General features: G+C 53.2%; 1 protein-coding gene across 2 annotated transcripts in view; it reads left to right on the top strand.

The window, feature by feature from the left end:
- The first annotated feature begins 659 nt into the window (after window positions 1-659).
- MN1 (MN1 proto-oncogene, transcriptional regulator) overlaps window positions 660-24,032 on the top strand; it is a 54,104-nt gene continuing 30,731 nt past the window's right edge. The window contains exons 1-2 of one of the 2 annotated variants that reach the window (XM_033233088.1): window positions 660-5,657; window positions 6,940-7,028. In XM_033233088.1, coding sequence (XP_033088979.1) covers window positions 1,877-5,657; window positions 6,940-7,013 — 3,855 coding nt within the window. In that variant the 5' untranslated portion in view covers window positions 660-1,876 and the 3' untranslated portion in view covers window positions 7,014-7,028. Of the gene's footprint in view, window positions 5,658-6,939; window positions 7,029-24,032 lie in introns of those variants that run through there. The other variant, XM_033233087.1, reaches the window with a different exon arrangement.

Below are 24,032 nucleotides of genomic sequence, written 5' to 3'. Positions count from 1 at the left end.
AGCCCACGCCGGCGGGTGAGAACCGGGAACCCCAGGCAGTGGGGAAGGGGAACAATTGTGAGCGTCCTAGTGACGGAGGAGTGAGCAAGCGCCTAGGTCTCTCGAGGATAACCCTAACTTCGAGGTTCCCCATCTGCTTTACCCTCCAAGAAAATCCCAGGGCCGGCTAACTTGGGCGCCGCTAGCGGAGAACGGAGTGTTCACCCCGGAGCCGAAGCGCAGTAGACACTTGGCGACTTTCCGTGGCGAGTCCAGGGTCTTTGCCTGGCGACCTCATTGTCTGAGCGCCCCGTACCGCTCACCGCCCACCTCCCCGCCCCCTGCCCACCCGGTGGGTCTCGCTCCAGTTGGGGGTGGGGAGTTGGGAACAGTGTGAATGGGAAGGGGGTGAACAAAGCCAAGCTCCCGCCATTCTCCTCCGCCTGCACCCTCTCCAGCCCGATGCGCCCGGAGGCCAGGGCGCGCCCCCAGCGCACTGACGCCGGACCCCGAAGCAAGGCGGGCGCGGGAGACCCCAGAGCTGGGGAAGTGCGGGTTCGTGGCGGGGGCCTCGGCAGCCAGGACCCCGGACCACCTTAAGAGCGAGCCCCGCCCCGGGCCCGGAGCTTGGGCGGCGCTGATTGGTGCAAATGTAATGGCTGAAATTGATTGCTGAAATGCAAAACTTGTTGCTGCTTCTCCCGGCGCTGGGCGAGAGGCAGACACAGAGAGGGGAGCCGAGACCCTAGGAACGCCCCACGCAGAGCCCCCCCGCTAGTCGGGAGAGGGGTGCGCAGACCCCCCAGAGCTGCCCCCGCGCCCCCTCCCCCATTCCAGGCTCTGAGAGCGCAGCGGGAACGCCTTAGATTGCTCGCCCGGCGTGGCCCCCGACCCGCGTACGCCCCCTCCCTCAGGTCCGAGAGGGACTCGCGAAGCACCTCAGCGCGGAGGCAGGGAACCGGAGCCTTGGAGGGACCCGACCCCTCGTCTCGCTGCCCTCCCGCGCCTGCAACGGTGCGCTGAGACTCCAGCGAACTCAGACACCCAACGGCGGAGGACAGAAGCGGCAGGCGGCGGACGTGGCCGCGAAGCTGCGCGCTGGGCGCAGCGCACCCGCTGCCGAGCAGAGGAGCCGCGCCTTTCCCCTGACCCTCCGCTCCAACCCCAGGCGCCTGCCGCCTCCTAGCCCCTCTGCGTCCTCGGCTCGGGGGCCGGCACCCGCGATGCCGAGCGGAGCCTCCAGTCCTCTGACCCGCTGAAGAAGCAGCAGCGGCTCGCCCGGAGCCTACGGGATTGTGCGAGCGGATCGTGCTCGGTGGAGGCTCGGGCTGCGGGGCGCGGGGACTCCGGGGGGCGGGGGGAGGGACCGCTCTGTCGGTGCCCGGCGCTAGCTGTGGCTTTGAAGGGTCTCCCTCCCCTGCCCTTAGCAGCTCTGCCACGGACTCCTGGAGGCTGCAGGCGGCGTCCTGGGGGCTCCCCAACAGACCCAATCGGACTTGAGAAGGTGATCGCTCTGCTCTCCCAACCCCCTTCCCTCCCTATTCCCCCCACTTAACTTTTTGTCTGCGTTCATCCGCGGCTTCGTCCCCTCCCCGCAGACCCACCCGCGGCTGTGACAACCGCCCGGGGCATGGGCCCCCCAACACGGCTCCTAGAGGCCCCGCGGCCTCCCAAGATATGAGAGGCCCTCCCCGAGCAGAATCGGAGCTTCGAGAGGGGAGCTGATACCCGCCCCCCGTCCCTCACATCAGGCGGGGTGGAGGTGCGCGCTGAGCCCCCGCGGTGCTGAGCGTCCCGGAGCGCCCAATCCTGGGCTGGAACGAGTAGCTTGGCCGGAGGCGCGCCGCGGAGAGCAGGCTGTCATGCCCTATTGATCCCCCTCTGCCCCCCGCCAAGTATGTTTGGGCTGGACCAATTCGAGCCCCAGATCAACAGCAGGAACGCTGGCCAGGGCGAGAGGAACTTTAACGAGACCGGACTGAGCATGAACACCCACTTTAAGGCCCCGGCTTTCCACACTGGGGGGCCCCCTGGCCCTGTGGATCCTGCCATGAGCGCGCTGGGCGAGCCCCCCATCTTGGGCATGAACATGGAGCCCTACGGCTTCCACACGCGCGGCCACTCGGAGTTGCACGCAGGGGGGCTGCAGGCGCAGCCTGTGCACGGCTTCTTTGGCGGCCAGCAGCCTCACCACGGCCACCCGGGAAGTCACCATCCCCACCAGCATCACCCCCACTTTGGGGGCAACTTCGGTGGCCCGGACCCGGGGGCCTCGTGCCTGCACGGGGGTCGCCTACTCGGCTACAGCGGCGCAGCCGGAGGCCTGGGCAGCCAGCCGCCCTTCGCCGAGGGTTATGAGCACATGGCGGAGAGCCAGGGGCCTGAGAGCTTCGGCCCGCAGCGACCGGGGAATCTCCCGGACTTCCACAGTTCGGGTGCCTCCGGCCACGCCGTGCCGGCCCCATGCCTGCCGCTGGACCAGAGCCCTAACCGAGCCGCCTCCTTCCACGGCCTGCCCTCCTCCAGCGGCTCCGATTCCCACAGTCTGGAACCCCGGAGGGTGACGAACCAAGGAGCCGTCGACTCGCTGGAATACAATTACCCGGGCGAGGGGCCCTCGGGACATTTTGACATGTTTTCGCCCTCTGACTCCGAAGGGCAGCTGCCTCATTATGCAGCGGGTCGCCAGGTTCCCGGGGGCGCTTTCCCGGGCGCCTCGGCCATGCCCAGGGCTGCGGGCATGGTGGGCTTGTCCAAAATGCACGCCCAGCCACCGCAGCAGCAGCCGCAGCAGCAGCAGCAGCAGCAGCAACCCCAGCAGCAGCAGCAGCAGCAGCAGCATGGTGTGTTCTTTGAGAGGTTCGGTGGGGCCAGAAAGATGCCTGTGGGTCTGGAGCCCTCAGTGGGCTCCAGGCACCCTTTAATGCAGCCTCCCCAGCAGGCCCCGCCACCCCCTCAGCAGCAGCCCCCGCAGCAACCGCCACAGCAGCAGCCGCCGCCGCCACCGGGGCTTCTAGTCCGACAAAATTCGTGCCCGCCTGCGCTCCCTCGGCCCCAGCAGGGCGAGGCGGGCACGCCCAGCGGCGGCCTGCAGGACGGAGGCCCCATGCTGCCCAGCCAGCACGCGCAATTCGAGTATCCCATCCACCGGCTGGAGAACCGGAGCATGCACCCTTATTCCGAGCCTGTTTTCAGCATGCAGCATCCTCCTCCGCAGCAGGCGCCCAACCAGCGGCTGCAGCATTTCGACGCGCCCCCCTACATGAACGTGGCCAAGAGGCCGCGCTTCGACTTCCCGGGCAGCGCGGGAGTGGACCGCTGCGCTTCGTGGAACGGCAGCATGCACAACGGCGCTCTGGATAACCACCTCTCCCCCTCCGCCTACCCAGGCCTACCCGGCGAGTTCACACCGCCTGTGCCCGACAGCTTCCCTTCGGGGCCGCCCCTGCAGCATCCGGCCCCGGACCACCAGTCCCTGCAGCAGCAGCAGCAGCAACAGCAGCAACAGCAGCAGCAGCAGCAACAGCAACAGCAACAGCAGCAGCAGCAGCAGCGCCAAAACGCGGCCCTCATGATTAAGCAGATGGCGTCGCGGAATCAGCAGCAGCGGCTGCGCCAGCCCAACCTGGCTCAGCTAGGCCACCCCGGGGACGTGAGCCAGGGCGGCCTAGTGCATGGCGGCCCGGTGGGAGGCTTGGCTCAGCCGAACTTTGAGCGTGAAGGCGGCAGCACGGGCGCCGGGCGTCTGGGCACCTTCGAGCAGCAGGCGCCGCACTTGGCGCAAGAGAGCGCGTGGTTCTCAGGTCCGCACCCGCCGCCCGGAGACCTGCTGCCCCGTAGGATGGGCGGCTCGGGCCTGCCCGCTGACTGTGGCCCGCACGACCCCAGCCTGGCGCCCCCTCCTCCCCCCGGTGGCTCGGGGGTGCTGTTCCGGGGCACTCTGCAGGACCCGATGAGGATGCCCGGAGAGGGCCACGTGCCCGCGCTGCCCTCACCAGGCCTGCAGTTCGGGGGCAGTCTGGGCGGCCTGGGTCAGCTGCAGTCGCCCGGGGCGGGCGTGGGGCTCCCCGGCGCTGCTTCCGAGCGCCGGCCCCCGCCGGACTTCGCTACGTCTGCACTCGGGGGCCAGCCGAGCTTTCCGTTTGGTGCAGCGAGCCGGCAGGCCACGCCGCACAGCGGTCCAGGCGTGAACTCACCCCCCAGCGCGGGAGGGGGCGGTGGCAGCTCCGGTGGCGGCGGTGGCGGGGGTGCCTACCCGCCTCAGCCTGATTTCCAGCCCAGCCAGCGCACCTCGGCCAGTAAACTGGGCGCGCTTTCGCTGGGCTCCTTCAACAAGCCCAGCTCCAAGGACAACCTGTTCGGCCAGAGCTGCCTGGCTGCGCTCTCCACCGCTTGCCAGAACATGATCGCCAGCCTCGGGGCCCCCAACCTCAACGTGACCTTCAACAAGAAGAACCCGCCCGAGGGCAAGAGGAAACTGAGCCAGAACGAGACCGATGGCGCGGCAGTGGCCGGCAACCCGGGCTCGGATTACTTCCCAGGAGGGACTGCTCCTGGGGCCCCAGGAACCGGAGGCCCATCCGGGACCAGTAGCAGCGGCTCCAAAGCCTCGGGGCCACCCAACCCTCCAGCCCAGGGGGACGGCACCAGCCTCTCCCCCAACTACACCCTGGAATCCACGTCGGGGAATGACGGCAAGCCGGTCCCCGGGGGCGGCGGCCGGGGACGGGGTCGCAGAAAAAGGGACAGTGGTCACGTGAGCCCTGGCACCTTCTTTGACAAGTACTCGGCGGCTCCGGACAGCGGGGGCGCACCTGGGGTGAGCCCAGGGCAGCAGCAAGCGTCAGGTGCAGCCGTCGGGGGAAGCTCCGCAGGCGAGACGCGCGGGGCACCGACGCCCCATGAAAAGGCGCTCACGTCGCCATCCTGGGGGAAGGGGGCTGAATTGCTCCTGGGGGATCAGCCAGACCTCATTGGGTCCCTGGACGGTGGGGCCAAATCGGACAGTAGTTCGCCACACGTGGGTGAGTTCGCCTCGGACGAGGTGAGCACGAGCTACGCCAATGAGGACGAGGTGTCGTCCAGTTCTGACAACCCCCAGGCACTAGTTAAAGCGAGCAGGAGTCCCCTGGTGACCGGCTCGCCCAAACTCCCTCCCCGTGTAGGCGCCGGGGAACATGGACCGAAGGCGCCCCCGCCCACCCTCGGCCTCGGCATCATGTCTAACTCTACCTCGACCCCTGACAGCTACGGCGGCGGTGGGGGCCCGGGCCATCCGGGCACGCCGGGCCTGGAGCAGGTCCGCACCCCGACGAGCAGCAGCGGCGCCCCGCCACCCGACGAGATCCACCCCCTGGAGATCCTTCAGGCACAGATTCAGCTACAGAGGCAGCAGTTCAGCATCTCCGAGGACCAGCCTCTGGGGCTGAAGGGTGGCAAGAAGGGTGAGTGCGCCGTCGGGGCCTCAGGGGCGCAGAATGGCGACAGCGAGCTGGGCAGCTGCTGCTCCGAGGCAGTCAAGAGCGCCATGAGCACCATCGACCTGGACTCGCTGATGGCAGAGCACAGCGCTGCCTGGTACATGCCCGCTGACAAGGCCCTGGTGGACAGCGCGGACGACGACAAGACGTTGGCGCCCTGGGAGAAGGCCAAACCCCAGAACCCCAACAGCAAAGAAGGTATATGCGCACCCATTTTCCTCTCACTTCCCGGGTGACCCGCCCCATCCCCAGGGCAGGCCTTAGCCTTCGCGCCTTGGGGTCCTTTGAGGTTTGGAGGGCACAGACCCTCCTAATCCCCAACTAGGAGCTGGTTATCCCACCTTTGCCTACACCAAGGGCTGTGAGGACAGACCACCCCCCCCCACTGCCCCCAAGCCCCCCACATGCTGCCAGGTAGATTCTAGTGCTACAGGGTGGTAAAAACTTAGATGGCAGCCCTTTGGGAATCTTGTAGAGTACACCGCGCAACCTCCCCCACACCCCCAGTTTTAGCTGAGTTGCCCCTTCCCTTTCACACTAAGACCCTTCCCCACCCTCAACATTTAGGCAGGTTCCACTTTTTAGCAGCTGTGTGCTGCCTTCCCTGGCAGGACACCTGGGAAGTTGTGTTAACGCCTCCCACCTTTTCCTAGTTAGTCCGCCTCTAGCTCTAGTTCTTTTAGGTGCCAGCATCTTTAGAAAAAAAGTTACCAGCCCTGGTGTCAGCAGCATCACTCAGAGGCAACGCCTAATTTGACATTTGTTCCTAATGAATAGCTATTTTGTCTCTTCTTAACTATCAGCGTTTCATTGAAAAACTGGAGACCTGTGGGGGTTGAGGAGGCAGGGAACCTTTTCAGGGTGCACCTCCTTGACATTTGGTGGGGTTGGGGAGGGGGAATGCTGGGGTGGGGTCGGCTTGGCAGAGACCAGACCACTCAGTCAGGACATCATTTGTGTATGGAGATATGGATACATATTCTTAAGACACAAAGGATCCGTGTTTGTCAATATCTCGCTTGGCTTTGGTGACAGATGTCCTGTCCCAGCTTTCGTTTGCATTCTAAACACCCCCTTCCCACCAGGCCTGGAGGCCTTTAAGGTGGGAGGGGTGGGGTTAGTAAATGGGCTGCCATTCCAGTTAAAGTAATAACAGTTCTCTAACCTAAGGATGACTGGGTTGCCTTAGATATTTATTTTATCTGAATGGAGCTTTAAAATGTATATATATATATAAGGTGTGTGCGTATATATAGGTGTCTATATAGGTATGTGTGTCTATATATGTATCTCTATATATCTAATGGCTTCTTAAAATCAGGTAACATCATTTTTTTCTTTCTACCTCTTTCTTTTAAACTATAGTTGAATTTCCTTGGTTTCCCTAGACAGACTATCACCATGGAACCAGTGGCTGACATTTTAACCTTGTTTTTAAAAATGTGTCCCCCCTCGATGCGATTCTTGCCCTCTTTTACAGTTCTTTCCTCCTCTGCCTTCGTTTCTCTCATCCTCCCCATATCCTGCCATGTCTTGACCCTGGATTTAAGGTGAGCGTAGGTTTTAGGAGAATGGCATGGGGGCTGGGGGAGGTAAGAGGAGAGGAGGCGGGAGTGGGCTGGGAGTTGGGTGGTTCAAAACTTGGGGCTTTCAAGGCGCCCATCCCGCATAGCTTTCCCGCTTAGGTTTTCTAATTCATGAATGCGGCCTCTCTGCTTTTTCTCTTTGTTCCGCGGTTACTGCCCAGCCCAGGACGCCCGGGACGCACTCTCTCATTTGAAGCCGGGTGTTTAGCATGCACAGCAGACGCTGCGGCCAGCATCAGCATTCTCCAGGCTTCTCCCAGGCAAGGCCATAAATTGGTTAGTTTGGGACCCTCAGCTTCTTCTCCCCTTTTTCCCCCTTTTTAAAATCGAGTTGGACACAGCATCCTGCTTGCTCCCCCCACCCCTTGATTTTCTTGTACACAACATCTCGATCTGGCCCAATCGATCGATAGCTGGTTAGCACAAATCTCAGCCCCTGTCACTTCTACCTGGCCTGCCCTGGCTGACCCTCCCCCTTCCCCTTCTCATCCTCCACCCACCCCTAGTAATTAAGAACATATTGGCCAAAATGAGGTGAGAAAAGTTAAAAAAAGGAACAAAACCCTGATTTAAAGAATCAATTTAAAGAAAAACAGTAGCACTTCATCTTCAAGTCTTTTAAAGGGCCTTCATAGGCTGGGTGGACAGGTATAGGGTCATTTTCATGAGATTTTTAGAAAATGCCTCTCCCCATCCCCTTTCCAATCCTTCCTTTAGAGATGAAGATGCAGGCTGTGAATGCAGAAATGTCACCAAAGAAATGTTTTGTTTGTGTCATCATCACAGTCAGATGAATGAAAATATTTTTTGGAAACAGATGCTAGTCACTTAAGGGTTGATTTCCCCTGTAAGCTAAAGGAAGCCCTCCCCTGCACGCAGGACGACAGGGATTCCATCAGGGACCAGCAGGGCTGGCTGCCTTATAAGCACCAACAGGGACACCCACTTGACCTCCTTTGTTTTCTACTCTGTGGTATGGGAAGGACAGTTTCCTCGATAAAGCAGCGAATTGAGGTCACTGGAAGCTTCTGTAGCCTTGGGGTTGCTAGTTAAGGCTTTATAAGGTATCTGCATCTGAATCCTGCTCCCTCACTGGTAGTAAATAAGGATGATTAAACTTTTCATTATGATAGCACCCTGTAGTTCCATCTGCACATGTTGTATAAATAGGTACACAGAGCTTTCTACAGGCCCCTGAGTCCCCTGGCTGAAAATCAGAGTGAAGTGTGCCACTTCGAAATAGAGACAGGAAAAAAAAAAAACATAGCAAAATGTTCTGCTTTTCCTTTAAAAACATGCTCATGGTCCCATTAGCCTTGAGCAGTGGTGTCCAATGGTTTCGAATAGACCTTCTCTAGGTACCAGCCCCAGCATTTTTTTTTCTACCCCCCTTGCAGGCAAAGCCCATTTTTGTAATGATATTTTATTTTGTCACGCTGTAAAACATGCCAGTACTAATGTGATTAAATATTAACACCGTTTCTGAAATTCTTCGCTCCAATGACAAAATACTAGTCGACATTTAACAAAATGATCCGTGCTCGGATTGGAGGGAACGAATAAGTCTTCAGAACTGCACAAGGCGTGCAGCCACTGGGACGTGCCCAGATTGTCTTATGGGCTTGAGATGTCCTTTGGAGGGGAGGGAACTTGACTGGCAAGTTGTCGTTCTCTCAAAGTCTAGGCCAACATCACATGGGATGATGATTTTTTAAACCAGGAAATCTAGCTAGTCTCTCCAAATCATGCTTCTCTTGACTTCTTAATCAACCCACCCAACAACTTTTATATAATGCAACTTCACCTCTGATCATGAGGCTTTATTTGTACAAAGTTGTGGTGGGGGAAGGGTGAGATTGTGAAAAGGAAAAAAAAAAAAAAATACAACAAACCCAGCCTGAGTTTGGACCTTTTCAAACATCAATTAAATTGGTGAGAATTACATGAATTTAAAAAGAGTTTGCAAAATCATCCACCTATCTTTGTAATAGGTGTGTGGTTATGGAAGAATTTCAACACAGAGAAGGAAAGATAATGATAGATTATAGATAACGCATAGGAAGTTGGAAAAAGTGCGTGTTCTCCCCTCCTGCCCCTTACAATTGTCAAAAGTTGAATTAACTGTATTCTGTAATACATGTATCCTTGCCAAACCTCCTTTCCCCTGGTAGCTCTATCTTGAAACTCAGGGCAGTCTTGAAGTACTCTTTCACATACACTGAAATGGGAGCAGTCTCGGTACACGCTCTGCAAGCAATCCTGCTCTTTTTGGAAGTATGATATTTTTACAGTGATGCCAGAGAAATTTTTGGAATTTCATGCTTCTCTCAGTGTTGCAGTCAGAACACAGTAACAGCACTGAGCAATCCTAGGCAGACATGATTTGAACATGGAATTTCTTTAGACATGGGGCAGACTTGGGGTGGGGGGGGCAAGTAGTTCCTAGCCTCAGAGCAAAGCACTGTTTTTCTGAGAGAATTTTAAAGGCTCATTCGAACTTGTCTGGGGAAGGCAAAGAGCTTTGCAATCCTGTTTCCCTGTGAAATTACCCAGCACGAGTTGCACGCCTTCATGTGACTTTTGCGCCTCCGGAAGATGTAACCCAAAACTTCGCAGGTGTTAATAAGGGATAATGTAAACAGATAGGGCCCCCTTTGTGCAGCTGACGTTTGGGCCTGCCTGCTCCCTGGATATCCCAGGACATCAAACTACTGTTCTTTGGTGCTTGTTTAATATTTCATGGCTGTAATAAACCTGTCTACTTTGCCCGCCTCCCGACATAAAACCCCAACCTAACACACATCTGCAATCATACATTTCTACTAAATATTAATAAAGGACAAGGATGTTTTAAGGGACTGAAGGCTGGCAGTGTTGAACTTGTCATGGTTTTCTACCACTGGGTTTTTCTGGCTGTTTTGATTTTAAATAGCCATTGCTTTCTAATATGCAAAATATATTTATATATTCACATATATATGCAATTTTTGCAGATTGAAGGGCTTTCCTCAAGTAGTATAGCTTTCTTTAATAAGTATTCACTTAGATTTCTTATGAGGCCCCTTCAGACCGGAAATAAGGAACTGTTGAAATGTTCTTCTAGTTTATTGAGGTTTCTAGGAAAGGAGTGAGAGTTAGTTAATCTAATTTCTCTTTCTAGCAATGAAATTCTATGATTCCTGATATGATTTTGTTTGCCTGACAGAGGTATTTAAATTTCCACAAAGAATCTTAATAGGTTTTGGAAATGTGGCTACTCTTGCCAAGAAGTTACTTGATACCTTGTGCTGGTATAAAATATACATTTTTAATAAATAGTCCGGCAGGACCAGGTGAAATCAGAGGAGGAAAATTCTTCCTACTGTGGAAGGGCCAACTCGAGTGGGTCACCGGGATTTCACGGGATCTCCTAAACTCACTCTATGCTGGAAAATGTAGCAGAATCACTTGTGACCCGTTTCTCTCCACTTGAATGACAATGACGTCGGATTGTGTTCTTTGCCCAGGGAGTGATCAGCTTTGCCGAAAGCATTTAGGAGAGATAAATACTCTTGGTAAGGAATACCGTATTTACCTCTGTTTGGTTATTTTTAGAGATTAAAAGGCTGTAGCTTTATATAATAGGATCAAATGTCTGGGGAGCGTGTGGGAGCAAGCAGGCCTCCCAAGCACACCGCAACATAAAAACACCAAATCCTCTCATGGCAGAGGGGTCCTCTGTTTGTCGGAGGGGGTGGGGGTTCACCTTCTGTCCTTTTCTCACTGCCCACTGCTTGTTCCACCCAGTTCTTTGGTCTGGAGGGGCCGGGATCGCCCAACCTCATCATTTTGATTCAAGTCAGGATTTTGACTTGCCGACGATGTGTTTGTTTTAGGATGGTGTCTATATTTAGGCGCGTCTTGGGTGGACAGATTTGAGTGTGGGATTTGATCGCTCTTGGTGGAGATGTTGATGTATACATGAGTGCGTGATTGAGAAGAGGGACATTTGGAGGAAATTTTTCAAGCCTCCTCGCCTTCTCACACACACTGGAGCCAAATGAAGTGGTCTGGGGACCAGCTCGAAAGAGCACAGCTGAGGTGGGTGGAAGCTCTGGGTCTGTATCTCAGGGGAGCAAAGCAGGGCCCCATGCAGTTCAGCATGGGAAGAAGCCCCCCTCTCTCCCCCTCATCCCATCCCAGCATCCGCATATATACATATGCATGGCCGAGTGTATTTCCATCCAATCTGGAGTCACTCCTCCAGTTTACCCTTAATCTGCTTTCTGAAGGCGAGCAGGGAAAGGAGTTCACCCTTCAGTCTCAATGGCCTTAGCTGACAGGTTCTGATTCTGTAAAGGACTGAATGAGCGTGAGTCCTAAAAATAGAGGGAGGATTTTGAAGATCCTAATTACGAAATCTCAGCCTCCCGGGCCTCCTGGGCTGTGGGTGACTTTGATCTGGAGTATTTCAGTAGCAGACGCACGTCGCCCCTCGCTGGGTTTCGTGCGTGAGCGTGCGTGGAGGTGTCTCTCTGGCTGAGTTCAGCTAACACCAGTTTCCTGCCAGGAGAGGAATCTTTGAATCAGTGCCCCCTCCCCTTCTTTACTCCCCCCTGCATCTACCCCCACCAGTTGTGGGAAGCGAACACTGCTTCTCATTTATGGAAATTCCTAGCCTTTATTGTAATCTTTTTGTACCAACGACGTGGCGGAGACGACGCTGGGCTTTCAAATTAGTCATGGCCCTGCCTGCAGGGACCCTCTGTGTCCTGATGCAGAACAGCTCAGCCACAGTCCCCAGCTCAGAGCCACCCAAGGCCCCGAGAAACTGTGAACAGGACCCAAAGGGAGAGATGGTTCTGGGATCCTGGCACATTGTGCCCGATGGACCACCCCACATGAAGGTGGCCCTGGTCATTTCCTGCCATCTTCCAATGACAGGACAGCACACAGCCTCACCTGGGTGATCAGCAGCTTTGCAGAGCATGGGTGAGATGATACCCTGCAAGTGTGCGCTTCAGGGGGCAAAACCTCCAAACTTATTTTGTGACCAGGATCGAGAAGCAGAGTTAAGTTTCATTTACTTGCGCGGGTAGGGACTTTTGAAAGGCATCATGTTCTCAGGATGTAATTATTATAGGATGCTGAGACCTGCTTTGTGTGCTGGCCTGCATTTTAATCAGCAGCCTCTGAGGTTTGAGCAGCCAGTGAAGTGTCTCCTCCCAACACGGTGTTTGCCCCTGGCACGGAGGGGAGAAACGGCCATGGGTTTCCCCCAGTCTTGAAATCCAAGGGGTTGAAGCTGGGTTCCTGATAGCTTCCAGTTTGGACCTGACAAGACCATATTGGACTGGCACCCTGGGTACCTCCTGAGTCAGGACTTGTCATAGCCACAGCATCCCAAATTGTCATTCTCTCTCGGCTGAGAAAGCTGGTGTGATTTCATAATCACCGCTTCCTTGTGAAGCCGGAGCAGAGAGAACTTTATAGTGATTGCATGCGTATCTTTTCACAATTTACGCATCATCGTAGGGATCCAAATGCCCTTTAAACATAAGGCAGTTGAATCTAGCAGTTTGGAGGTCTTAGAGCATTCGTAATAACATGCTGACTCTCTGTGAATGTCCCAGAAGGAACATCTTCCATGGAATGGACTTGTCCAAAAAGGGAGAAAAAATTCCCCAATAAACATTCCCATATAAACTCACATTGTTGAGGGAAATCGTGTTTCCGTGTTCTCATCTTGAAAGCTCCAAGTCCAGCGAACTCACCTTGCCCTACTTCCCCTGGCGTTTATAGGATCAACTATGTGACCAGAAGCTTCCATCTTATTCCCATTTTTGATCTCTCTGTGGAAAATCTTGGACTCCCCCAAAATGTTTGCTCCTAGGATTCTGCTCCTTCCGTCTATCTCTGGTTTCTTGGGCTGCAGTCTGACTTACCTGTGCCGGTATTTGGTTTGGGAGATGGAAGGTGTGTTGGGAAATAGTTTAGGGAAACAGGGAGACCCTTTGGCGAGGGCATATTTGGGACCCATTGCTATGGAAGATCTTTGGAAAGTTGGGGACTTCAAGGATACCCACAAGAGAACCAGGTCTTATTTTTATCCTGCATGTCTCAAAAACAATCTCCATAGTTACTCAGAAGTATATGGCCATGGTCATGTCTTTGGAGGAAATGTGGACTAACTTTGGTGCTGAGACAAGAGACTCTGGCAGCTTTGTTTTTCCTGCTCGCTCTTCGAGCAGCCTGACTCATGAGAACTAAGTGGCCCGTCGATGCATTCAACTGTGAGGATTGAAAAGTAGTTTTTTTCTTCTCAGTGCTGAGAAGAATTTAAAGAGTTTTGGGCATGATGGTTTTGTTTCATCTCAACACTTGGGACAAAAATTTCCCTGGAGTGACATCGTCTGGGGGGCGGCGGTCTTTCTGATGCCACTCGTTTTTCATGGTATGACTGGGAGAAATCTCTCTGCGTGAAAGTTGAGGGCCCCAGTGTGCCTGGTCTGGTTTTCTTGGTTGTATTTGGGAACTCCTGGAACGTGAGATGACAGTTAATAAGTGAAGCCCTCCACGCATGCGCACGTGTGTACACACGCGAGTGCGCGCGCGGGCACACACACACACACATGCAGCTTCTTGCTCATCCAGTCATTCAGGGCAGGGTGAGGTGTCAAAAAGAAAAAAAAAAGATATGACCCTTTTCAGTTACTGTGAAGCAGTGTTTTCAGACGCCCTTGGATCTTGGAACATAAGCATTGTTGAGTGATTGGCGGCGACCACCAGGAGTAAAATACTTCTGAGGGACCATCTTATGATCAGAGAAGAGGTGGGGAAGTCGGCAGAAAACCTAGTCTGCTTTGAAATTCCCAAAGCTCAGTCTTCCAGAGAAAGCAGGGGTTGGTGGAGAATTTGCTGAGAAGTTAGTGGGTTCTTCCTGGTCCTTGTGTGCTATTTGAAAGCGTCCTTTTAAATTGTAGGGCCCCGATCCTAATGTGGACACTCTAGGTCCTCATTTCCGAATAAATCAGAAGGCAGAGAGAGAAGCACCTCCAATGAGGAAGTGTAGATGGAAATTGGGGTGTAGTGTATTTTCTCAGGATAGGGGCATGGCAGAGGGGCGGATGGGGCAGGGAGAAATGCACCGACATGAGTTGAAGTGTCGTTTACTGACTCGTGGGGTTTGCGAGTGGAAAATAATTCATAAATGTGGAAGTCATTTATAACAGCATCACCTGGGCTAGCTGACGGTGTATGAATTACTTGGCAGCTAGTGTCGGCCATCACAAAGGACAGAAGGTTCTTGCCCAGGCTTTCCCTCTGGGGCCCGGGGCTCCCACATCACTGCACATGTGTGGGGGAAATAGATCCAGAGGACCAGCCTGAGACTGGATGAGCGCATTGTGGGCCTGTTAGCAGCAGTCAGGACCCATTTCTGTTGAGTTAGTGGCCGAGGCAGGCTCAAAGGGGATGAAGACCCAGATGGGCCCTGGGTAGGTCAAGACCCAGACGTGCCTGTGGCCAATGCCTGCAGAGGAGCTGGTCCCTTGAGGCCCAGATCTTTCCATAAAAGAGGGATGATGGGGGTGGGAAAAGGGAGTGACCTTTCCCCTGGTCATCCTGTAAGGTGGCCACTAAGACTTCCCTCCTAGCAAGACCCTTCAGGGATGATCTTGGCTTTCACAGACCTTGTAGGCAGGTCCCAATGCCTTGAAATGCAAGCGTGCTCCGTGATGCCCTCCCACACAATATATATATTTGTCATTTTTCTGAATGGTAGGGAAAAAGGGGACCAAAGTAAGTGACAAATCCAGCAAGAGGAAGATTTCCCTGACTTGAGATAAGCCAAGTGTGAAAAGGAGCTGGAGAAATTAAGAGTCTCCTCTTTTTGCCCTTCCAGAAGACCCCAGGTCCAGCCTTCAGAAGCCCTTAATGCTTTTGCAGCGAGAACTATTTGGCTAAAAACAAATTGGTCATTTTCATCCCCTGCAATGTAACTTTTGGCAGTTGTTTAGTATTTGAAGGAAGGGAGGCTGCGGATCAAAATTTGGCTTTTTAGAACAGGAGCAATTTCACGATCCTTATGCCATGACTATTTCTCTAAATTGTCTGGGCAGAAAGCTTTGAATGCCTTTTGCCAGGCTTTGCTTGCGTGCAAACACGCACGTGCACGCGCACACATACCACATAGGCCTGAGAAGTCTTAATAAGAAATGAAAAAATAATTTTTCCCCCAAGAAGAAGCTCATACAAAGTTTTGGCCTCGTTCAGTCTGAAGTAGACGCGTATTGATCTCCGTGCGGTCAATTTTTGCCGAATTTGTAATCCTGTTAGGCCTCCGGGAAAGGCATGATTAATTTACTTGTACATTTCACTATTTTGGGTCAGTTTAGTTAATAAGCATTTATTTTGTGCTCAGCGGCTGTGAAGCATTTTGCTGGGATTAGGGGTGTGTGTGTGTGTGTGTGTGTGTGTGTGTGTTTGTGCACGCATGCGCACACGCATTAATAGGGCCCCATTGCCTGGCGTAGAATAATGGTCACCAGTAGGCTAGGTTCCCATCACCTCCCCAGGACAGGAAGAGGGGGCGAGTGGTGCCTTTTACCATCACTCGTCCAGGAGGAGGGAGAAAAAGCCCAGTCGTTGAGCAAACACAGCCTCCCAGAGCCTTGGAGACAGCCAAATAACACGCGCTTCCTTCTGGTGCCTTGGTTCTCGGACCTTGAGAGTTTCCACGCATTAATTCTTAATTGACTGGGAGTTGAACACTCGTGTGGGCCAGGTCTCTGCACATGAGTGGACAATTGGGAATATTCAACCTCTTTGCAGCACCTTTTATGCCGCTTACTTGACACATGGTAGTGGTGGTGGTAGGAGGATGTGTGTGTGTGTTTAACTTTTAAGAAATGCATCGTTTGACTTCCAAAGAAGGAAGAAAAAGTATGCATAAATCTCGAAAGCTGAGAAAAGGAAAAACAAAGCAAAACAGCCCTCAGCTTTGGCCTTTCCTAACACTGAGTCTCTAAAGGGGAGCATGTGTCATTTTGATGGTGCGAGCACTTCATCCCCGCTTCTTTGGGGGCCCCCCTCTTCCTCTCTGGGCTCCCCACAGCCTTCCTGTCTCTCTGCCTTCAGATGATGGGCTAAAATTCCACTCAAAAAACAACCATCAAAATGCCAGGGTTCGGCCAGAACAGTTTTTGAGAAATGGTGTCCTCGGCATCCCCCACCATTTGCTTAATTCCAAACTCATCTCGACGGTTCCCACCAAGGCCTTGCCTTTGCAGAGTGAGGGCCAGACGGAGTCTTTTCGGCACTGAGCCAGTCTGCAATGAACTGAAGGCGCTGAGGAAACAGGCATTTGCAGAGATGAGGATACAATTTCTTTTTTTATGTGGGCCCGTTAAAGTCTAATGGACATTGGTGTCTGGCCTTAAATTTGGAGAGGGTCTTTATCTAACCCTTAAAACCAGAGTCGTTTCCGGTAATTACGACACCCCAGGCAAGACCACTAAATCTTCCAGAGGCTTGTCTGGATGGCCGTGGTGGGTCTGGGAGGGGCCATGGGGGGCACACCTGTTACCTGTACCAGCTATAATTATGACATTTCTAGACTCCTGGTTTTAAAGGAATAATTTATGGACTAGGTAACGCCGGAAGAGAGCAGCCAGAGGCGTTCTGGCTCATGGCAGCGAAATTGCAAGAACCCCCACGCTCGGTGCCCATCACGGCCCCTGCATTTCCTTAATGAACTAATTTAGTTCCCCAACATTTGGTATTAAGTAAGTAGTTATTTTGGGAACCTAAGAGAGAAAGAGCTGGAAGACTTTAAAAAAAACTTTTTGGAAAAAAGAAAAAGTATTGCATTTTGAAGTTTGAGACGTCTTAGCGTCCAGGCATAAGATGTGGGGGAGGACTCCTTTGGTGCGACGTGGCCGGACGTGGCGAAGCGGCCAGCCCCATCCCTGCCTGTGTTTTTGCTTCTCGACAGAGGGGGTTTTTCCGTTGTCAGGAACGGCGGAGGCCACAACACCCAGACTCTGAGCAGTTTGTTTGGAAGTATTGTTTAGATTATTCTCGCTTTTCAAATTGAGAGAAACTTGGTTTAATGGGAAAATAGCAGTATTACTATCTTGGTGTGTTTGCTTTAGTGTTTAAAAATAGTTTGTTTTCATATCCCAAATTTCATCCTTTCCTTGTTTGCTTGTTTGATGGAAACCCGTGTGCGTGCGTGTGTGTGTGTGTGTGCGCGCGCGTGTGTGTGTGACGGATGCCAGCACACACATCTATATAGATGCAGGCGGTCAAATAGTTGCAATTGTCCAACCAAAAAACGATTGCAATTTTACATCTGGCTAAAGGGACTCAGACCATTTGTTTTTAACTTAAACCATCTTGTCCTTTCCTCCTGCATCAGCACACTACTCCCCAACTCCCCCCTACCCACGACCCAGAGATATTTATTTCTTCCTTAAAAAAAGGAATGCCGGCCTGTTTGCTAAGGTCCCTGTTGGAATAGATTTTCAGAGGTTATGTATTAAATGTGTTTGAGGGCGATTTCAGCCCTCAGCCTGGTTGTCCCAGTACTAATGGTAGCAGGGCCTATTACAGAGAGGCAAAGAATATTGTAAATGGCTTATGCAGAAAAACCATTTAGATAAAAATGCAATTTTCCCCTCTGCATAGAGTGCTAAGAATTAATAGCACATTCTTTCTAAATGGGTATTTTTATATTATATTTTCCCCCTAATGAAATTCTTTTCCCAAACAAGAGCATGTTTCATTTTAAACTTTAGAGTAAAATTGATCTGTTTTTAAGCCTGCGAAAACTGGTGTCCTAGTTCTCAGCAGGCCCCTACCTTCCCTCCTCTGCGTCCGAGATTTTTGACATTAGATTGTGCAGCGGACGGTAATGGCGGTTGTGTTTTTTGACAGTCCATCCACATTAAGGCTGAAATAGAGAGAAAGGCTGGGTTTGCCCACATTTTGGATGGATTTGGGGGTGTTTGGTGGTTTCAACAAACAGAGAAACTGGTCCTGAAATCTGAGCTGTGTGCGCTCAGTCCTGGCCTGGCCTGGGAGGGGGCTCAGTTCCCTGCTCCCGGGGAATGCCTGTGATCCCCTAGGTGCATCCCCTGCTCCTGGCCTCTGTATGACTGCCGGGTAGATCCAGGGGCCCCAGTCCTGCTCCCTTTATGTGACTTCTGGGAAAGGGGCTGCTTCCAGCTCCCGAGTACCCTCTGAGGGGCAGTTCTCGGGGGCCAGCTCTCTGCCAAGGCCTCTGTGGCCATTTTGGGAGGAATGGAAATTCAGAACTTCTTAGAAGGCTGACTTCAGGCAGACCAGCAGGAGCCTGCAGCGGCATCATCGTGGAAAGTCTTTGAGAGCTTGTTGCACTGGCCGCCACGGGCCAGTGTCTGCTGACCCAGTTTTCCCTGCCTGGGTGTGTGTACGTGGAGATATTCGCTTAGACATCCAGACTTGACAGTGGCAGACCCTGTGACACTGTAGTAACTGAATACCTAAAACACATGCTTGCGGTTATTCATTATCAATATGGCACTAACATGAAACTTTAGGTACAATTCTAGAATGGGAAATACCTTCTCCTGTTTTTTGTACCCCTTCCCTACAACATTTTCCAGTTGAGATAATGAACGCCCAGAGAGGGCAGGCAACTTGGCCAAGGTCACACAGCACAGGCGCAGAGCCAGGACAGGACTATAGTTGACCCTTGGCCTTGGCCTTCCCTTCCTGCCTCTCAGCGCCCTCACCTGAGAGCTAGGATTTGATTTTATCTGGGTAAGCCTTGTGCAGGCCAGAGCTGGGTCTTCTTAAACTGGAGGCTTCCAAGCCTTTTTAAAAAGCACCACGACAGGGCTGGGCATGGTGTCTCACACCTGTAATCCCAGCACTTTGGGAAGCTGAGGCGAGTGGATCATCTGAAGTCAGGAGTTCGAGACCAGCTTGGCCAACATGGTGGAACCCCCGTCTCTACTAAAAATACAAAAATGAGTGGGGTGTGGTAGATGTCTGTAATCCTAGCTGCTCAGGAGGCTGAGGCAGGAGAATTGCTTAAACATGGGAGGTGGAGGTTGCAGTGAGCCAAGATTGCACCACTGCAGTCTAGCCTGGGTGACAGAGCAAGACTCAGTCTCAAGAAAAAAAAAAAAAAAGGCACCACGACGTACATCCCATGGTTGGTGACAACAGCCCTTGTTCCCTTCCTCTTGGGGAGGTGGACGTCGTGCAGGAGAGAACTCTTGACCTTGGGGAAGCTACAGTAGCATCCTAGCCTGTCAGATGGTTGCTGTGGGCCTCAGTCCTGCCGTTTTGATTCTTCTGAGCTGGGCGACCTCGGACAAGCCACTTCACTGCTCCCAGCTTTCTTTCCTCATAGATAAAATTGAAAAAAGGAAAAAAAATAGTGTCTACCTCACAGAAATATTGTGAGGACCACATAAGATGTTTTAGCTAGCATTATAATTATGTGACTAAGGGCACAGGCTTTGAAGCCAGACTACCTGGGTTCAAACCCCAGCAATTCCAGTTCCTAACTGTGTGTCCTTGGGCAGGTGACTTCATCTTTCTGTTCCTTCATTTCCTCATCGGTGAAAGAGAATAATAATAGTTCCTACCTCATGGAACTAGAAGGATTCAGCAAGTTAATAAATATATGAGTTGACACTCAGTAGCCTGCTTAACACAGACAAAGTACTATGCCAGCACCAGGTTTTACTGAGCACTGACTATATACCAGGTGGTTCATATGTAGGGCATCAGTGAACCTAGGAAGTGCATGGTGGCATTGTCGCTATTGTTTGTCCCATCTTAGGGATGAGGAAACCAAAGGCACAGATTGGCTAGCAAGTGGTGCAGGCTGGAGGGGAAACAGTGCCAGGCTGTACTTCAGGCACTTAGCCCCGGGCCTGGCACTGGGGACTTGCTCAGTAAATGTCACCATGTCATAGGGTGGGGCCGGGCTGGAACCCACTGCCCCTGCATCAGCAATTTCAGGCCTTACTATTGGGCTGCTGTGGGGCCGGGGAAGGGAGGGGAAGATTATATGTGCAGACCTTCTCCTTGTTCAGGGCAGTCAGACCCTGTGGTCTGGTCACAGCCTGCCACCATCAGGCACAGGTTCCTAGCAGCGGGATGGTAGTGCCAAGGTATTTTTTGCCACCCGACAGCTCTCCCTGTGCCCCTAAGGAACAGTTCCCTGATATGCATGAGTAATGGTAGGCCTTCTTGTGGAGGGAATCCATGAGGTGAGCTGGTCCCCGGCTCCTGATTATTTTTGCCAGGAGCCCGAGTCAACCATAAACAGCCTGGGAGCCAGCAATAGAAAAATTAAACCCCTGCGACTGGCACCTCAGGTGGGGCCTCAGAAACTTGTCAGGCTCAGGCTGAACAGAGATAGCAAGAGCAAGAGAGAGAGAGAGAAAGAGAGCTTGAGAGTGAATGAGCGTCCCTGCCCCCCGAGACAGTGGGAGGGTTTAGGAGGCAGACATGCACCTGGGTTCAAATCCTGGATCTGCCACTTGTGTGCTGTGTGACTCTGGGGAGGTGATTCACCTCTCTGAGCCTCAGTTTCCTCACCTGTTACATAGGTATAATTCTTGGGACCCTCTCAGAGGGTTGCTGTGGGGCCTGAGCATCTGGACAGGTTGGTGAGAGCATGGGCTCTGGAGTCAGCCGGAAGGTAGCTATTCTCTATTCCCACGTAGGACTCTTGGCCATATTCAGTTCCTCTCTGGGCCTCAGTGTCCCTGGCTACAAACTGGGAAGAGTAACACCCTTCCCACAGGGTAGTGGGAATGCTCTTCACCCAAGGGCAACGTTGCCCCCCAGGGCATACTTGGCAACGTCTAGAGACATCTTTGGTTGTCATGGTTGCAGGGAGGAAGAATGCTATGGGTCCCTGATGGGTGGAGGCCACGGATGCTGCTCAGTATCCTACAATGCACAGGACAGGCCTCATTACTCTCCTTTCTAGCCCCAAATGTCAATAGCGCCAAGATTGAGAAACTCTGAACTACAGTAAGTGATTGAGGTTACGTTCAAAATAATACTCAGGGCTGGGCATGGTAGCTCATGCTTGTAATCCCAGCATTTTGGGAGGCCAAGGCTCATGGATCACTTGAGCCCAGGAGTTCGAGACCAACCTGGGCCACAGAGTGAGACCCCATCTCTACAAAAAATACAAAAAATTAGCTGGACATAGTGGTACACACCTGTAGTCCTAGCTACCTGGGAGGCTGAGGTGGGAGGATCATCTGAGCCTGGGAGGTTGAGGCTGCCGTGAGCCGTGATCACGCCACTGCACTCCTGCCTGGGCGACAAAGTGAGACCTTGTCTCAAAGAAAAAAATAATACTCAAACTTGCTAGACAGTATAGTCTATTTTTGAGAGTGTTGGCATATTTATTCATTCAACAAACACTCCCAAGCACTTAACCACATGGAGATGCTGTTCTAGGTGGTGGGATGCAGTGGGGAGCAAGACAGACAATGCCCTGCCCTCATGGAATTTGCATTCTAGGAGGGGGCCAGAATGACAGACAACAGAGAAGAACGCAGAGAATCAGAGGAGGGTGTGTGTGTGAGAGTTCCTAGTCTGGGCCACCAGGAAGGTCTCTGTGAGGCAGTGACGGTGAAGCAGAACCCCCTGAGTGATGATGAGGAGCCAGCCACTAGTGTTCTGGTGACTCTACTTTTAAACATCTGGCTCTCTGGGGTAGGGGAGAGAAAAATAAATGCTCTGATGTGCAGCATCTGCTGATTCCCATGGTGTAAATACTCCCCAATTTCAAGCCACCAAAGTGATGTCAGCCGTCAGCTGGATTGCAGAATTCCTGAATATTTAACAATGGGCTCCGGCACCCTGGAGCCAGCTGTGTCAAGCTCGGCAGGAAGTGGGTTGGGCAAGGGGACAGTGAGGGCAGGTCCTGAGGCAGGACAGAGCTGGCCTATTTTAGGAACAATGCATTGCTGGTGAGAGGCGAGAGACAGTTCAGGCAGGCAGGGGCCCAACTGCTCAGGGCTTGTAGGCATGGTCAGATCAGCAGTTTAGATTCCACTCTAAAGTGTGGCCGGGAGCCAGGGGAGGGTGTGGAGCACAGACAGGCTGGGATCTGACAGCTCGTAGTAGATGTGCAACTAACGGTGCTTCATCTGAGCCTAAGGCATCTGAGAGAATGCCTGTTTCCCTTCTCTATGTTCTGGCCCTTTCTAAGACAGCAGAAACTTTTCTTCTGCTTTAGAACCCCCGGGCCATAGGTTAGGGCAAGTTAGGCTGTCCCCTAGGACAGGGTGCTGGGGTCCTAAGGTAAAGGTTCAGCTTGCCACAGGTGGGAGGGCATGGGGCATGTCAGTGGCTCCCTGAGCTGGGCAGGCCACGATTTATGTCCTGGTCCAGGGAGACTCTGTTTCCTCCTTCTCCCAGGCATTGTTCTCCAGGCCTTCATAGGTCACTCCAACAGGAAGGCACAGGCCCAGCTGGGGCCAGCCCGAGGAGGTGTGGAGGCCTGGGCCCCTGGGTGACCCAGGCCTGGTGTTCACTTTCTGAAAGCTTTTCTTTTGCATTCCTCCCCAACTCCCTGAGTGGCAAAGGAATCCTAACAGGCTACAGTTATTAAACTCCCATCATGCCAAGCCCCATTTTACAGATGAGAAAACTGAGTCCAGAGAGGCCAGGTGACCTGCCCAGGGTGCAGTGTGGATTCATATCCAGGCCTTTCTGAGCTTGTGCTCAGAACCACTTATGGGCACAGAGATGAGGAGCTGTATTTCCTACCAACAGATGCTAGAGATAAAAACCAACTCTGGGCCTTGCCTCCTCACGGCTGTCACCAGGTCATGCCATTGGCTGTTTAGGTCTTCCCCATTTGTTCCCCACAGGTGACGGGACAGTGGTTAGAACCCCTAGCCTGGGGGCTGGGAGGTGACGTGATGTGATGGGGGCAAGGCTGTGCTGCGTGGCTGATCCTCAGTCTGCTGTCTATCCAGTGGCTCAATTCTGGCATCTCCTAGGACCCCAGTGAGGAGGAAGCGCCTGCCGGTGTAGCTGGTACCTGCTGAGTGCCAGGGAGCACAGGAGCATTGTTGCAGGAGTGTATCCTATCCTGGTCCCAGGCCTGGGGGGTGAGGGCCCCATCCAGACACAGCATTCATCATGGTCACCCCGGCACCTGCTGCCTTTGGCCCGTGAGGTGTAGGAGGGCTGATGGGGATTTCCTGCAGAGGGCCCGGGCTGGGGCTGGTTCAGGGTCAGGCATCTTCAGCCCTGTCTCTGAAGGGGTGGGCAGGGAAGGAAGGGAGCCCTCTGTATGGGAATTCCTTGTCCCAGCCCCACCCACCTCCTTTCTTCCTTCCTCACCCTCAAGAACACTGGTCTTAGTCAGCTTCGCTTCTCCTTTCGTAGGTTGCATTTGCCTGGGCCACTGTGGTCTGGGCCTCAGCCACTGTCCCACCCAAGTGAGGCTTGTTACAGATGTCAGGGCCCACCTGACTGTGGTGGGCTACACGAGGATGCTCACATTTCCTCCATTAGTCACCTGACGGCTAGGCATTGGAGTCAGATTTTATGTCCCAGACCTGGGGGAGGAAGACAGTGCAGGAAGCCAGGCCTGTGGCCTTCCACTGGACTGATCTCCTCACTGCCCCAGGCCTCAGTTTCCTCATCTGCCTTTTGGGTTAAGCGGGGTCGTGGTGAGGATTAAGACAGATAATGAAAAGCACTCCGCCCAGCGTCTGGCACATCGCAGACGTCACTAAGCCTTGGCATAAATACAGATGCTTCTCCTCCTGCACAGGAGGCATCGGGAACCTGTGAGGGGAGGGGATGACATGTTGCATGAAGTGGAGAGGAGTGGGCGTCCGCCTGTAGGATGGCTCATTCTCCAGTGGGCAGTGAGAGATTTGCCTGCAGAATTTAGGAGGGTGGTCTTGGGTGCCGTTCAGGAAAGAGAAAGTGGCCGCGGCAGCTGGCAGAAATTCCCTCAACG

This window comes from Trachypithecus francoisi, unplaced genomic scaffold, assembly GCF_009764315.1.
Source record: "Trachypithecus francoisi isolate TF-2019V2 unplaced genomic scaffold, Tfra_2.0 Lachesis_group14, whole genome shotgun sequence".
Lineage (NCBI taxonomy): Eukaryota > Metazoa > Chordata > Mammalia > Primates > Cercopithecidae > Trachypithecus > Trachypithecus francoisi.
This window is presented reverse-complemented; position numbering and strand designations above follow the sequence as displayed.